General features: G+C 45.9%; 1 protein-coding gene across 1 annotated transcript in view; it reads left to right on the top strand.

The window, feature by feature from the left end:
- The window catches only part of DMD (dystrophin), a 2,524,637-nt gene that overhangs the window by 798,718 nt on the left and 1,708,479 nt on the right, over positions 1-17,440 (top strand). Inside the window, exon 9 of the mRNA XM_066577956.1 lies at positions 6,856-6,990. Coding sequence (XP_066434053.1) covers positions 6,856-6,990 — 135 coding nt within the window. The remainder of the gene's footprint in view (positions 1-6,855; positions 6,991-17,440) is intronic.

The raw sequence follows: 17,440 nt of genomic DNA, 5'->3' as shown, positions 1-17,440 counted from the left end.
AATATCCCATTGCATTGCCCAACACAGCTGAGGTAACGTCAGCTGTAATGCAGGTGGGCTAAAAATTAATTTGATTACACTGTAGGCGAGGGCCCACAAAAATTGCTGTATCAACAGTACTAATGTACATCCCAAAAATTGGCCATGGCCAGCCAAGAGGGCAGGTGAAACCCATTAACCGCTTTGGTTAATGTGGCTTAAGTGGTAACTAGGCCTGGAGGCAGCCCAGTGTAACGAAAAATTGGTTCAAGTTAAAGTTCCAACGCTTTTATGCGCATTGAAACTTATAAAAATTGTTCAGAAAAATTATTTGAGTGAGCCTTGTGGCCCTAAGAAAAATTGCCCGTTCAGCGTGATTACCTGAGGTTTCAGGAGGAGGAGCAGGAGGAGGAGGAGGAGGAATATTAGACACAGATTGATGAAGCAGAAATGTCCCCGTTTTGGATGGTGAGAGAGAACGTAGCTTCTAGGGATGAGCGAACGTGTCCGTTACGGACACATCCGCACCCGGACACCGGCTTTGCCGAACACTGCAGTGTTCGCGCGTAAGTGTCCGGGTGCCGCCGGGGGGCGGGGAGATGTGCGGCGGCGCGGGCGGCAGTAGCGGGGAACAGGGGGGAGCCCTCTCTCTCTCCCTCTCCCCCCCACTCCCCGCCGCACCCCCCCGCGCTGCCACGGCGGCCCCCGAACTTTTTCGCCCGAACACTGAAGTGTTCGCAAAGTTCGGTGTTCGGGCGAAAAAGGGGCGGAGCCGAACGTGTTCACTCATCTCTAGTAGCTTCCATCCGCGGGTGCAGCCTACGTATTGCTTACGTATCGCTGCTGTCCGCTGGTGGAGAACAGAAGTCTGGTGAAATCCAGCCTTTGTTCATCTTGATGAGTGTTAGCCTGTCGGCACTGTCGGTTGACAAGCGGCTACGCTTATCTGTGATGATTCCCCCAGCCGCACTAAACACCCTCTCCGACAAGACGCTAGCCGCAGGACAAGCAAGCACCTCCAGGGCATACAGCGCTAGTTCAGGCCACGTGTCCAGCTTCGACACCCAGTAGTTGTAGGGGGCAGAGGCGTCACCAAGGATGGTCGTGCGATCCGCTACGTACTCCCTCACCATCCTTTTACAGTGCTCCCGCCGACTCAGCCGTGACTGGGGAGCGGTGACACAGTCTTGGTGGGGAGCCATAAAGCTGGCCAGGCCCTTAAAGACTGTTGCACTGCCTGGGATGTACATGCTGCTCGATCTACGCACATCCCCTGCTACCTTGCCCTCGGTACTGCGCCTTCTGCCACTAGCGCTGTCGGCTGGGAATTTTACCATCAGCTTGTCCGCAAGGGTCCTGTGGTATAGCAACACTCTCGAACCCCTTTCCTCTTCGGGAATCAGAGTGGGCAGGTTCTCCTTATACCGTGGATCGAGCAGTGTGTACACCCAGTAATCCGTCGTGGCCAGAATGCGTGCAACGCGAGGGTCACGAGAAAGGCATCCTAACATGAAGTCAGCCATGTGTGCCAGGGTACCTGTACGCAACACATGGCTGTCGTCACTAGGAAGATCACTTTCAGGATCCTCCTCCTCCTCCTCCTCCTCAGGCCATACACGCTGAAAGGATGACAGGCAATCAGCCGGTGTACCGTCAGCAGCGGCCCAAGCTGTCTCTTCCCCCTCCTCCTCATCCTCCTCATGCTCCTCCTCCTCCTGTACGCGCTGAGAAATAGACAGGAGGGTGCCCTGACTATCCAGCGGCATACTGTCTTCCCCCGCCCCCGTTTCCGAGCGCAAAGCAGCTGCCTTTATGGTTTGCAGGGAATTTCTCAAGATGCATAGCAGAGGAATGGTGACGCTAATGATTGTAGCATCGCCGCTCACCACCTGGGTAGACTCCTCAAAATTACCAAGGACATGGCAGATGTCTGCCAACCAGGCCCACTCTTCTGAAAGGAATTGAGGAGGCTGACTCCCACTGCGCCGCCCATGTTGGAGTTGGTATTCGACTATAGCTCTACGTTGTTCATAGAGCCTGGCCAACATGTGGAGCGTAGAGTTCCACCGTGTGGGCACGTCGCACAGCAGTCGGTGCACTGGCAGCTTAAAGTGATGTTGCAGGGTGCGCAGGGTGGCAGCGTCCGTGTGGGACTTGCGAAAATGTGCACAGAGCCGGCGCGCCTTTACGAGCAGGTCTGACAAGCGTGGGTAGCTTTTCAGAAAGCGCTGAACCACCAAATTAAAGACGTGGGCCAGGCATGGCACGTGCGTGAGGCTGCCGAGCTGCAGAGCCGCCACCAGGTTATGGCCGTTGTCACACACGACCATGCCCGGTTGGAGGCTCAGCGGCGCAAGCCAGCGGTCGGTCTGCTGTGTCAGACCCTGCAGCAGTTCGTGGGCCGTGTGCCTCTTATCGCCTAAGCTGAGTAGTTTCAGCACGGCCTGCTGACGCTTGCCCACCGCTGTGCTGCCACACCGCGCGACACCGACTGCTGGCGACATGCTGCTGCTAACACATCTTGATTGCGAGACAGAGGAGGAGGAGGAGGAGGGTGCTTTAATGGAGGAAGCATACACCTCCGCAGATACCACCACCGAGCTGGGGCCCGCAATTCTGGGGGTGGGTAGGACGTGAGCGGTCCCAGGCTCTGACTCTGTCCCAGCCTCCACTAAATTCACCCAATGTGCCGTCAGGGAGATGTAGTGGCCCTGCCCGCCTGTGCTTGTCCACGTGTCCGTAGTTAAGTGGACCTTGGCAGTAACCGCGTTGGTGAGGGCGCGTACAATGTTGCGGGAGACGTGGTCGTGCAGGGCTGGGACGGCACATCGGGAAAAGTAGTGGCGACTGGGAACTGAGTAGCGCGGGGCCGCCGCCTCCATGATACTTTTGAAGGACTCCGTTTCCACAACCCTATACGGCAGCATCTCAAGGCTGATGAATTTTGCTATGCGGACGGTTAACGTTTGAGCATGCGGGTGCGTGGCGGCGTACTTGCGCTTGCGCTCCAACAGTTGCGCAAGCGACGGCTGGACGGTGCGCTGAACTACACTGCTGGATGGGGCCGAGGACAGCGGAGGTGAGGGTGTGGGTGCAGGCCAGGAGACGGTAGTGCCTGTGTCCTGAGAGGGGGGTTGCATCTCAGTGGCAGGTTGGGGCACAGGGGGAGAGGCAGGGGTGCAAACCGGAGGCGCTGAACGGCCTTCGTCCCACCTTGCGGGGTGCTTGGCCATCATATGTCTGCACATGGTGGTGGTGGTGAGGCTGTTGGTGTTGGCTCCCCGGCTGAGCTTTGCGCGACAAAGGTTGCACACCACTGTTCGTCGGTCGTCAGGCGTCTCTGTGAAAAACTGCCAGACCTTAGAGCACCTCGGCCTCTGCAGGGTGGCATGGCGCGAGGGGGCGCTTTGGGAAACACTTGGTGGATTATTCGGTCTGGCCCTGCCTCTACCCCTGGCCACCGCACTGCCTCTTGCAACCTGCCCTGCTGATGCCCTTGACTCCCCCTCTGAAGACCTGTCCTCCTGAGTAAGCGTTGCACACCAGGTGGGGTCAGTCACCTCATCGTCCTGCTGCTCTTCCTCCGAATCCTCTGTGCGCTGCTCCCTCGGACTTACTGCCCTTACTACTACCTCACTGCAAGACAACTGTGTCTGATCGTCATCGTCCTCCTCACCCACAGAAAGTTGTTGAGACAGTTGGCGGAAGTCCCCAGCCTCTTCCCCCGGACCCCGGGAACTTTCGAATGGTTGGGCATCAGTGACGATAAACTCCTCTGGTGGGAGAGGAACCGCTGCTGCCCAATCTAAGCAGGGGCCCGAGAACAGTTCCTGGGAGTGCTCCCGCTCCTGAGCAGGTGTTATTGTAGTGGAGTGAGGAGGCTGGGAGGAAGGAGGAGCAGCAGACAGAGGATTCGGATTGGCAGCAGTGGACGGCGCAGAACTGCGGGTAGACGATAGGTTGCTCGAAGCACTTTCTGCCATCCAGGACAGGACCTGCTCACACTGCTCATTTTCTAATAACCGTCTCCCGCGTGGACCCATTAATTGGGCGATGAATGTGGGGACGCCAGAAACGTGCCTCTCTCCTAATCGCGCAGCAGTCGGCTGCGACACACCTGGATCAGGAGCTTGGCCTGTGCCCACACCCTGACTTGGCCCTCCGCGTCCTCGGCCACGTCCACGTCCTCAAGGCCTACCCCTACCCCTCAGCATGCTGTATTACCAGTGATTTGATTTCACAGGCAGGAAATAAATTGGCGCAAGACTGCAGGCCAAATATAATTTTTTCCCTTTTTTGAAAACGAAAGGCCCCACTGCCTCTAGTGAATGAATAATCTAAGTTTAATAACTGTGCTGTTTTCCTGCTAATGTGTCACAGAACGTGAGGGTAGCAGAGTTATTAACTGTGGCAGAGCAGGTATTTTTTTTCCCAATTAAGGAAAGCAAATGGCGAAGCCAGGAGTAAAACGTAGCTGGGTGCGTATGATTTTTAAAGGTGTCACACGCAGCCGACACGTGTCCACCGCCCTTAGGACGGACAGAGGCCGGACAAATAGAATTATTTTCCGTTTTTTGGCACCAAAAGGCAGCACTGCGTATATTCTATGAACATGAGAAGTTTAATAACTGTGCTGTGTCCCTGCTAATGTGTCACAGAACGTGAGGGTAGCAGAGTTATTAACTGTGGCAGAGCAGGTATTTTTTTTCCCAATTAAGGAAAGCAAATGGCGAAGCCAGGAGTAAAACGTAGCTGGGTGCGTATGATTTTTAAAGGTGTCACACGCAGCCGACACGTGTCCACCGCCCTTAGGACGGACAGAGGCCGGACAAATAGAATTATTTTCCGTTTTTTGGCACCAAAAGGCAGCACTGCGTATATTCTATGAACATGAGAAGTTTAATAACTGTGCTGTGTCCCTGCTAATGTGTCACAGAACGTGAGGGTAGCAGAGTTATTAACTGTGGCAGAGCAGGTATTTTTTTTCCCAATTAAGGAAAGCAAATGGCGAAGCCAGGAGTAAAACGTAGCTGGGTGCGTATGATTTTTACAGGTTGCACACGCAGCCGACACGTGTCCACCGCCCTTAGGACGGACAGAGGCCGGACAAATAGAATTATTTTCCGTTTTTTGGCACCAAAAGGCAGTACTGCGTATATTCTATGAACATGAGAAGTTTAATAACTGTGCTGTGTCCCTGCTAATGTGTCACAGAACATGAGGGTAGCAGAGTTATTAACTGTGGCAGAGCAGGTATTTTTTTTCCCAATTAAGGAAAGCAAATGGCGAAGCCAGGAGTAAAACGTAGCTGGGTGCGTCTGATTTTTAAAGGTGTCACACGCAGCCGACACGTGTCCACCGCCCTTAGGACGGACAGAGGCAGGACAAATAGAATTATTTTCACTTGTTTTACAAGCAAAAGGCAGCACTGCATATATTCAATGAATAATAACTGTGTTGTGGCCCTGCCTATACAATTCTTTCCCTGCAGTATCAATGGAGGGTGCAATGCTCTGCAGAAGCGATTTTGAGAAGCAAAAAAAAATGCAGCACAGCTAACAGCAGCCTGGACAGTACTGCACACGGATAAATATGGCCCTAGAAAGGACCGTTGAGGTTCTTGAAGGCTACACTCACTCCTAACACTCTCCCTGCCTATGCAGCACTTCTGTCCCTAATGCCAGGTGCAACGGTCTGCAGAGCCGATTTTGAGAAAAAAAAATTTGCCACTGCTAACAGCAGCCAACACACAGCTATCAGTGGCCCTAATAAGGACCTTTGGGGGGTCTTGAAGCCTACACTAACTACCAATTCTTTCCCTACAGCAGCTCCGGTACAAACAGCACTGTCCCTCAGCTAACTCACCAGGCATCTGAGGCGAACCGCGGGAGGGGCCGACTTTTATGTTCGGGTGACACCTGATCTTCCCAGCCACTCACAGCAGGGGGGTGGTATAGGGCTTGAACGTCACAGGGGGAAGTTGTAATGCCTTCCCTGTCTTTCAATTGGCCAGAAAAGCGCGCTAACGTCTCAGGGAAGGAAGTGAAAATAACCAGAACACCGCATGGTGTTCGTTACGAATAACGAACATCCCGAACACCCTAATATTCGCACGAATATCAAGCTCGGAAGAACACGTTCGCTCATCTCTAGTCCTGTCCTATCTTTGCTGCGTGCTTTTCATAGACTCCTATGGGAGCTGGAAAGCATGCGCCACGCACCACGGATCGTGTGAATGGGCTACTTCAAGTAGCAGGAATTAACCAATTCACGTGGTCTTTAGAGCTGTATAGTCACAATCCTTTTGTGTGGCTATCCTGCGTGAAAACAGCAGTCGTGTTAACGAGGTTTCAGAATTAAACATAACTCGCAAGGGAAAATCACCAACAGGAGTATGCCCTGAGATTTCAGTCGTATAATACATTATATTACATGTTACAATGAATTTTAAAAAGTCTTATGTTTAATATAAATAACATTAAAACGTTATTTTATAATTCAAATTAATTTTAACTTTGTACATAAATATCAAAAAGATGTTTATAGCAACTAAATCCTAAAACAAGTTTATCTCTATATTCTACAAATTTTCCCATTTATGCAAAGTTTAAATTTAATTCCTATATATTTAGTTTAAAGTTATGCCAAAAGTGATCTAAACAATGAGAATTTATACTCCAAATACCGAGGTTTGCATTAATGGTGTTACTGGTGTATACACATTATGTAACACTCAATTAGTCACATCATTCTAGAGGATATGATACATTAGGAGTGATTTGCTGATGGATTTTGCTTTTAAAATATATGTGAACTTGGTCTGTATGCATTTACCAATCTGTGTGTGCCTTTTGTCCTCTCATCTCTTCTTCTTAGATCACTGTCAATGTAGCACAGGGACGTGTGCACACCCCTTCACCTCCTCCCAAACCTCGCTTCAAAAGCTATGCCTACACACAAGCTGCTTATGTCATGTACTCTGACCAAAAAGGGAGGCAGTTCCCTCCGCAGGTCTGTTAAAATATTTTACTGCGTAAAAAATTTTAACGTGCTTCTGCATGCTGCATGTGATTGTGTTTGTAGTAAACCAGACTCTCCAATGTTAAATGTGTGTTTGAAAGCTTTTACTAATGCTACAATGTAATATGAAATATGGAAGTCAACAAAAAAATTATTGACAATATATTTATGATGCGTACTAAGTAGAGATGAGCGAACGTGCTCGGCCACGCCCGAATACCGCGATTTCCGAGTACTTCCGTACTCGGGCGAAAAAATTTGGGGGGCGCCGTGGCGGCACGGGGGGTAGCAGTGGGGAGTGGGGGGGAAAGGGAGAGAGAGAGGGCTCCCCCCTGTTCCCCGCTGCTACCCCTCGCACCGCCACGCCTCTCCCCGCCCCCCGGCGCCCCCCGAATCTTTTCACCCGAGTACTGAAGTACTCGAAAATGGCGGTACTCGGGTGCATAAGTACTCGAAACGAGTACGTTCGCTCATCTCTAGTACTAAGCATTGTTTCAGCTGGTATTAGACAAAAATCTATGCATCAGGATAAACTATAGTGGCCGTAGCCATTCAATGGTTTAAAAAAAGAAAAGCTAGGTTTGGAAAAGCTCGAAGAAAACTTGACAAATAAGATGCATTGTGTTGTGACTCAAGTGATGGAAGAAGTGGTGCATGGGGCATCACAAATATGACATTGCTAGAAAACCGGTGTAAATACATTGGAAAAATTGTCTTATTGTTACAAGGCCACAAATTATTTATAATATTACTCGATGAACAATAATATTTCAATGAATTCTAAACAAATGAGCCACTTGTGCTATCAGATAGAAAGTCATTAACTGACACATGTCCTAATCTCGTAATAGCTATTACGCCAATAGCTATGTGTCAGTTAATGTCTTTCTAATAGCTACAGATATATTTTAATAAGTCCTAACATAGTAACTAATTTGTATTGACAAATACAAAATATTTTCTGAATAAAATTATTACATTGGATTGATGGTAATAAGATGAAGGTTCAAGTGTCCAAGGTAAAAAAAAAACAGCATAACAAATTTGGAAGACCACATCATGTTTGTTAGAAAAAGAAAGAAAAACTAATTTATTGTTCAATTGTTTTTATTGAGAGTTGGCAAGAAATCTTACACATATAAATAATGTATATTTACATTGTATAGGTTAGATCATCACTGGTAGAAGTGTGTATATGGTTACATGACTTGCCCATTTCAGACTGAAATTCTAATCTTAAAAGCATTTATAGGTGGGGGGGAGGGGAAAGAACTAGAGCTAGGGGAGGGTAACAGAGGGGGGAAGGGGGAGATAGATATAGGATCTGATCTGATACTACGCTCTATCTAACAAACAACTTGATAACTGTTAAATAACCGTTAAACAGGGTTCATTACAATTTTTAGGAGTTTCACATTAAGTTCGTCGAATCGTTCTGGAGGAAATCTGTCCAGGGCTCCCATTCCTCTCTAAACTTGGAAACTCTGTCATTCCTAAAAGCGAAAATTCTCTCCATTCCCATATGTTCCGACAGTGTATTAATTATATCTGATAGGGATGGAGTACATTGGGACTTCCACCTTCTCACTATCAGTAGTTTAGTAACAAGGAGGCCGTGTGCAATGACTTTCCTAAAATTAGGGGGGATGTCCTCTATGCCCAACTGTAATATTGCTAGCTCAGGGGAGGGAGAGATTTTTATTTCTGTGACATTACTGAGGAATTTAAAATAGTCTTGCCAGGTGGCACTTATGTATGGACAGCTCCAAAATATGTGTAATAGGGAGACCCTCTTTCCGCAGCCCCTCCAACAGTTATCGGACACTCCCGGGAAGAAATCTGCCAATCTCACCAGAGATCTGTACCATCTGGTGGTTGTTTTATAATGGACCACCACCAAAGAGGCACATCTTGATGCTTTATTTGCCCAGCTATGCACCTTGATCCATTTTTTAATCAGAAAAGATCTTCCCAACTTCGTCTCGCAGTTAAGAAGGTGTGCCTTTTTTTGTGGATTTTGTTCGGAATCTCCACCGCCACAAAAGACTTCATACATAACTTTAAGGGGTAATTTATGGGGGGAGGGGCTGAAGAGAAATTTGAATAAGAAGCTAGGCAGGGAGGTCCTATTGGGGGTCATGAAGGGCCACCTACTCCTGATTTGAGAATACAGAAGGAAGTCCCCACTTTGGAGGCCAAATTCCTCATAGAATGTTTTAATTTTAGGACCGTCAGCTAAGTCTGAGAGCAATTTGATGCCTTTTTGCCTCCAGCTTCGCGTATTTATATTTTCTAAGCTAAATTCCATAACTTTCAGGGGCAGGGGGACCTCCGTCCTAGGGTGACGGTGTTTCGTGATTTGTATTAATTGCCTCCAGATTTCAGCGGCGTTCCTTATTATTGGGTTGTCTATCGGGATAATATCTATGTTTGTACTTAAAGCTAGCAATACATTTTTTAAAGATTTTCCTCCTAATGAGGTTTGTTCGATGGAAGGCCAACCTATTCCCTCTTGTGGAAAACACCAGGACCTCAGCTGGGAAATGATATTAGCTTTGCAATAGGCAGTTAAATTAGGCACCCCCATTCCGCCATATCTTTTGGGGCTGTACAAAATGGTTGCTGCTACTCTTGGTCTCTTATTTCCCTATATGAAGAACATGAGCTGGCTTTACAGTTTTCTGAGTAGTTTGGAGTTGCATTTTAAAGCTATCATTCTGAAGAAGTATAATATTTTAGGACGATCATTTTGTAAACGACTATCCTCCCAAGCCAGGACAGTTCTAATTTATCATAGTTGGTCATGCTTCGTTGGATATCATCTATTAATGACAACATATTGCAATCTATTGTGCTATTTATTGGTAAACTAATTGTTGTGCCCAGATATTGGACTCCCAAGGGGTCCCATTCAAATGGAAATTCTTCTTTTATTATCTCTTGTAAGTTTAGGATGTAGGTTGATTGGTAAAATGTTTGATTTAGTTGGGTTGACTTTGTAAAATGAGATCATTCCATATGACCTTAGGAGGTCAGAGGCTGCCCTAAGGGATTCCAGTGGAGAGGTCAGCATCAACACCACATCATCTGCGAATAAACCAACTTTATGCTGTCTACCCCCCTGATAACACTCTTCATACAAATTGCTTCCACTAATAGTTCCATTGTCAAAATGAACAGTGTGGGTGACAAAGGACAGCCTTGTCTGGTTCCGTTGGTTATGATAAATGAGCTAGAAATAACTCCATTTATAAGAACACGAGCAGAAGGCACGCCGTTTAAGGCCTGTATGGCAGACAAAATATTACCTCCAAAACCTACCCTCTCAAGCTCGGCAAAGGCATACCCCCAGTGGATTCTATCGAATGCCTTCTCCGCGTCCAATGTAAGAAGCAGACAAGGTGTTCGAGATCTCTCAACCTCGCTTACAATATCTATCAGTCGTCTCGTCGCATTAGAAGCCTGTCTTCCCTTCACAAATCCAACCTAATCACTGTTAATTAGATCTGGAGTAACTTCCAACAATCTTAGGGTCAGAATTTTTGCATATATTTTAATGTCGCTGTTTAATAGGGATACAGGTCTAAAGTTCGCGGGTGATGTTGCTTCTTTGCCCGGCTTAGGAATTGTTACAATATTTGCTTGAAGCATTTCAGGGGGGATCGAACCTTCTTCCATCGCCTTATTAAATACATTTCTTATATGAATTACCAGTTGGGCCTTATATGTTTGAAATATTTATTCGAAAAGTCATCGGTGCCTGGAGCTTTGTCTTTTTTGGCTCTGTCGATAGTTTGTAGAATCTCTTGGAAAGTGATGGGGAAATTTCATTTTTCTAGTTGCGCCTTTGAAAGTTTGGAAAACTTTAAAGAAGTCAGGAAGTTGTTAATAGTTTCTTCCGAGGGTTGAGAGACGGTGGGCTGGTCCCTAAGATTATATAATGACTCGTAGAATCTCCTGAATTCCTCTGCTATTGTTATGGGGTTAGTTATCTTATTTTTTTGTGATAGGATCAATGATAAAGGGGATCTTTGTCTTAATTTTTTTTGTTTGACTTTGTTGGCAATCAATTTGGTGTTTTTATTATTATTAACATAGTAAGAGGTTTTTATGGACTTCAAGTTTTTCTCATGTCCGTCTATCAAAATATTGCGGATCTTAAGTCTAGTTTCTCTAAGCTCATTATATAAGGATGGTGTAGGGGCAAATTGAATGCTTTGTTCAAGTGCCTTCAATGCTTCCAGGGTCTTTTTAAGAAGGCTGTTTTCCCCCCTTTTATAGATGGAGCCCTGCTGTATCATTGTACCCCTAACCACTAGTTTGTGGGCGTTCCACAATGTAAATCGACATGTTTCTGGGGTATCGTGAACTGGAAATATTCCTCAATTGTTTCCTTAATTCTGTTTTGGAATTTTAGGATCTTCATAGGAAAGGTGTTGTTTCTCCAGCTATTGAAAGATGGAGATCGGGGGCCTAGCCTTAATCTTAGTGTGATCGGGGCATGGTCAGACCATGAGGACATGCCTATCTTTGCTTCTTGGAGTGCGTTAAGAATTTGGAAGTCCACCAGAAACATGTCAATTCTTGAAAACATGTTGATTCTTCATTTTTATGAATCCAAGATGACAAGGTGAACACCCTGCTGCTTCCTGTTTGGCTCGTATCTAAGGTAGCATCGGCTATAGCATTAAAATCACCACAAAGCATTAATGAACCTTGTTGTGACCCCTTTATTTTCCTTGCCACTCTGCCCAAGTATCTTAATTGTTTTGAGTTGGGAATGTAGACCAGAGTCACAAGGAAACCATTTAACCTACATATTAACATCAAAAACCTGCCCTCCTCATCTTCGATCCGCTCTATTAGATGTAAATCCACAGAGTCTCTTACTGTGATCAGAACGTCAGCCTTTTTTTTTTTTTGAAGCGTTAGCCATATAAATCTTTGTAAACTTGGGGTGGGTTAACTTAGGGGTATTTCCCTTCTTAAAATGGGTCTCCTGGGTGCAGAAGATGTCTGCATTACATAAGAGTACTTCTCTCCATAGGGCAGATCTTTTATAAGGGGAGTTAAGTCCCTTGACATTTAGCGATACTAGTTTCAACTCCATTTGAAAACTTGAAAAGTCAGTTTCATAATGAACTCCTCCTGTTTGTGCACTGATAGAGATGGCCTTGTCCTCCCTATTCCAAAGAGGAGGTGGGGTATAGTATTTGCTTTTAGAGACATCCTACATGGAGGATCAGATGGTTAGAGGGTGAGGGAATGATTTCTCAGTTGAAGTAACTAGTAAGTAGAAAAAAAGAGAACAAGGGGAAAAAAAATTAAAAATAAACTTGAGTTGCCTTGTGCAACTGTTGTAGAGTCAAAATAAAAGGATCTTTCCAGTTGTTGGACAATGAGGTCCTTGGTAAAGGTCTTGGTTGGGGTTTGAATAGAGTTCAGCCTGTAGTGTGAGCGCTACTGAAACTTAGCGCGGGGTCCGCAGGTTGAGAAAATACTGCCTTTTGCAGAAGTTTTAGCAGTTGCGAGACGATTCTTTATTAACTCTCTTCGGTTGTCATTGAGACCAGTCTTTGGTTATGTAGTTCAGGTTGTGGGCTTTAGGTACTGGTAGGTTCCATTTCTGCAATAGTATATATTCCTTCCTCATGGGTTAGTATAGTGGTAATGGTGCCTTCTTTGTTGATGTAAAGCTTAGTTGGAAAGCCCCATCTGTATAATATTTTGTTTTCTCTCAGTATTGCTGTTATTGCAGAAAACCTCCTGCGCGCCGCCATAGTTGTTTGAGAAAAGTCAGAGTACAATTTAATGTTTCGGAAGGGGGAAGGCTTGTGGTGTTTGACACCATGTCCCAAGGGACATCCAAGGAGAGCTACTCCAAGGAGAGGTTCTAGGAAATAAAAGTGCCCCAGATAGAAACAGCACAAGTCCACAGCTGGCTCTGTAAACAAAGAAACAGAGCAAGCTGTGGACTTGTGCTTGAAAAAGGAGCTGTTTTAGCTCCAAAACGCATTGCACTTTATATGGTTTGTCAATAAATAGTACTTTCTATAAGTACTAAGGATTCACGATTTCCTTATTATCTCCACTTATTGACTACACATAGAAGTCCTTTTCAGATGTAATGCCTTCTACATCTTTATATTAGTTTGGTGCTTTGGTGTACTCTGGCACCCTGAGTGCGGGAGACTTTTTTCTCATCACTGTTGAAGTGCCAAAAAATTACAGTGCTTTATTGAAAACATAAATAAAACCCAATGTGACAAGAATACACAAGGAAACTACAATAAAAATCATGGATACAATAGGTGTAAAGTTGAAGTGTACAACAGGTCTCAGGAATTTATTGCATAGTACATATAAAGAATTTGCATAAAATACACAATAAGCTTCCATATGTAAATATACCAAGTCTGAAAGGGGATTATGTATAACAGTGAAGAATTCATCAAAAGAAAACTGCAAATAAATATCTCAAACAATACCAGAACATATACCAGGACAAATACTCACCAATGGATCTGAGAAAAATGTCAATGCGCATTTTGTTTCCCTCCTTAAGGGGTGAATTGTGGAAGCTCACACTCCTCCTGATATACCCATCAGGTCACCTTGTGGTAAAAAACTGTTGCTGCAGACAGAATTACACATGCACATGAAACAATGCAAGAGGGAAGCGCACAATTCTCGACACTCTGTGGTCAAAGTGAGCGCAGATTGTAAGAGCTCACATGTGCTGAGAGCAAAATGAGGTTGGGCAGCGTACGCCCAATGACCATAATACAGCAGCAAACACAGTCATGTTGGAAATGCTTATCGATATCTTGCTATTAATGTAATCCAGTAGAAGGGTTGCCTAATATAACAACAACAAATATCTAAATACCAATCTAAAAAGTACAACTTAAGTAACCCCAAGGTGCCAAAAAATCATAATTAGGCCTTAGTCAGACGGGCGTTTTTTCGCACGATTTGTGCATCGCATGACAGATGCGCATGCGCAAATCGCGTGACCGGAGGCGAAAAATCGCCGGAAAAACTGCTCCTAGCTGCGTTTTAATAGAAACGGGCCGGAGCTGTCCAGAGCATTGAATTCAATGGAGTGAGCTGCTGTATTGCCGGCTCCATTGAATTCAATGGGCAAACATCGTTTTTCTCTGCCACAGCTGTTACAGCTGTGGCAGAGAAGAATGATTTGTCTTCTATATGTTCTCAATGGGGTCGGCGCTGCTGCCGCCGGCCCCATTGAGCGCATATAAGAAGAGAACAGGAATCGCAGATAGGTGTGATCTGCGATTTCTGTTCTATAATTTATCGGACGAGCGCATAAAAAGCGCTCATGTGTCCGATACCATTGCAAAGCAATGGTTTTAAATGATCGCCGGACGCATGCGCAAATCGCGCGAAAAAACGCCCGTCTGACTAAGGCCTCAGACTGTAATATAATAATGAAAAGAGATTAAAATACAAAACGAAAAATGACATACACCATAATTAAACAAATATAATAAACAAGTGTAATATAAACACAGAAATAAAAATTCATATCACATAAATTATGCAAAAATGAAGAGAAAAAATGAGTAATAAATCAAAGAATGGTGTATAAATAAATATAAATTCATGTAACATCAATATGACAATATTAATTAATGTGATATGAAGACAAAAATATATATGCATAAAAAGTACATGAAAGTTGGAAAAAAATTGTGCAAAAAGTGAATGCGAAAAAATAAAAGGACGAAAAGTCCATAGGATGCACAAAATGTACAAAAGTGAAAAACGGGAGGGCACTGTGAAAATGAAATGTGCAAAGTCCTTCATAGCCATAGGGCAACGTAATGCAGGTGCAAAGCCAATGTCGCAGGAGATATGCAGGATGAAGATACAATAGCTAAAAACATCACAAATCCATCACAAATCTAGATAGATGGCACAGGAGTAGAAGAAGATGTGCACAAGGCAGAAGAAGTATAAGAACCACAACATGCAAACAGAAACATGAAATGAATACCACTAAAAACATGGAAAGAAAGGGGAACACCTATAAGAAAGAGGCAAAGCTAATCTGTTCATTCAGTCCCAGGAGGACCATAGTCCCAAGCCTCACAATCCACCTCCATTCCTTCTGAGCTAATAATTTTCTGACATTTCCCAACCTAACAATACAATACATTCATAAGCCTCAGCAATAGAGATGAGCGAGCACCAAAATGCTCGGGTGCTCGTTACTCGAGACGAAATTTTCGCGATGCTCGAGGGTTCGTTTCGAGTAACGAACCCCATTGAAGTCAATGGGCGACTCGAGCATTTTTGTATATCGCCGATGCTCGCTAAGGTTTTCATGTGTGAAAATCTGGGCAATTCAAGAAAGTGATGGGAACGACACAGCAACGGATAGGGCAAGCGAGGGGCTACATGTTGGGCTGCATCTCAAGTTCCCAGGTCCCACTATTAAGCCACAATAGCGGCAAGAGTGACCCCCCCCCCCCACACACAATTTTTACTTCTGGAAAAAACCCTCATTAGCAATGCATACCTTAGCTAAGCACCACACTACCTCCAACAAAGCACAATCACTGCCTGCATGACACTTCGCTGCCACTTCTGCTGGGTAACATGCTGCCTAAGCCCCCCGCATGACCCAGTGTCCACAGCGCACACCAAAGTGTCCCTGCGCAGCCTTCAGCTGCCCTCATGCCACACGCTGGTCTCATAGCCACACCACCCTCATGTCTATTTATAAGTGCGTCTGCCATGAGGAGGAACCGCAGGCACACACTGCAGAGGGTTGGCACGGCCAGGCAGCGACCCTGTTTAAAAGGGGCGGGGCAATAGCCCATAATGCTGTACAGAAGCAATGAGAAATCCAATCCTGTGCCACCTCCATCAGGAGCTGCAAACGTGGGCATAGCAATGGGGAACCCATGTGCCACACACTATTCATTCTGTCAAGGTGTCTGCATGCCCCAGTCAGACCGGGTTTTTTTATAAATAGTCACAGGCAGGTACAACTCCACAATGGGAATTTCATGTGCACCCACAGCATGGGTGGCTCCCTGGAACCCACCGGCTGTACATAAATGTATCCCATTGCAGTGCCCATCACAGCTGAGGTAACGTCCGATTAAATGCAGGTGGTCTTTGGCCCACACTGCATGCCCCAGTCAGACTGGGGTTCTTTAGAAGTGGACATATGGAGTTACAACTACGTGTGGACCCACAGCATGGGTGGCTCCCTGGAACCCACCGGCGGTACATAAACATATCCCATTGCAGTGCCCATCACAGCTGAGGTAATGTCAGGTTTAATGCAGGTGGGTTTCGGCCCACACTGCATGCCCCAGTCAGACTGGGGTTCTTTAGAAGTGGACACATGAAGTTACAACTCCGTGTGGACCCACAGCATGGGTGGGTTCCAGGAAGCCACCGGCGGTACATAAATATATCCCATTGCAGTGCCCATCACAGCTGAGGTAACGTCAGGTTTAATGCAGGTGGGCTTCGGCCCACACTGCATGCCCCAGTCAGACTGGGGTTCTTTAGAAGTGGACACATGCAGTTACAACTCCGTGTGGACCGACAGCATGGGTGGGTCCCAGGAAGCCACCGGCAGTACATAAACATATCCCATTGCAGTGCCCATCACAGCTGAGGTAACGTCAGATTTAATGCAGGTGGGCTTCGGCCCACACTGCATGCCCCAGTCTGACCGGGGTTTTTAATACATAGACACTGGCAGGTACAAATCCCTAATGTGAAGTCCCTGTGCACCCACAGCATGGGTGGCTCCCTGAAACCCACCGGCGGTACATAATTATATCCCATTGCAGTGCCCAGCACAGCTAAGGTAACATCAGCTTTAATGCAGGTGGGCTAAAAATTACTAGGATTACACTGTAGGCGAGCGCCCAAAAAATTGGTGTACCAACAGTACCAATGTACCTCAGAAAAATTGCCCATGCCCAACCAAGAGGGCGGGTGAATCCCATTAATCCCATTAATTAATGTGGCTTAATTTGTAACTAGGCCTGTAGGCAGCCCAGTTAAAATAAAAATTGGTTCAGGTGCAAGTTTCAACGCTTTATTGAATTGAGAATTGAAACGTATAAACATTGTTTACAAAAGTTATATGATTGAGCCTTGTGGGCCTAAGAAAAAATTGCCCGTTCGGCGTGATTACGTGAGGTTTCAGGAGGAGGAGCAGGAGGAGGAGGATGAATATAATACACAGATTGATGAAGCTAAAAGGTCCCCGTTTTTGATGGTGATAGAGAACGATGCTTCCATCCGCGGGTGCTGCCTATGTATTGTTTAAGTATCGCTGCTATCCGCTGGTGAAGAAGAGAACTCTGGGGAAATCCAGGCTTTGTTCATCTTTATGATTGTAAGCCTGTCGGCACTGTCGGTTGACAGGCGGGTACGCTTATCAGTG

The sequence above is a fragment of the Eleutherodactylus coqui genome, chromosome 1 (genome assembly GCF_035609145.1).
Source record: "Eleutherodactylus coqui strain aEleCoq1 chromosome 1, aEleCoq1.hap1, whole genome shotgun sequence".
Lineage (NCBI taxonomy): Eukaryota > Metazoa > Chordata > Amphibia > Anura > Eleutherodactylidae > Eleutherodactylus > Eleutherodactylus coqui.
The sequence above is the reverse complement of the archived record's forward strand: the minus strand, read 5'-3'. Positions and strand labels throughout refer to the sequence as shown.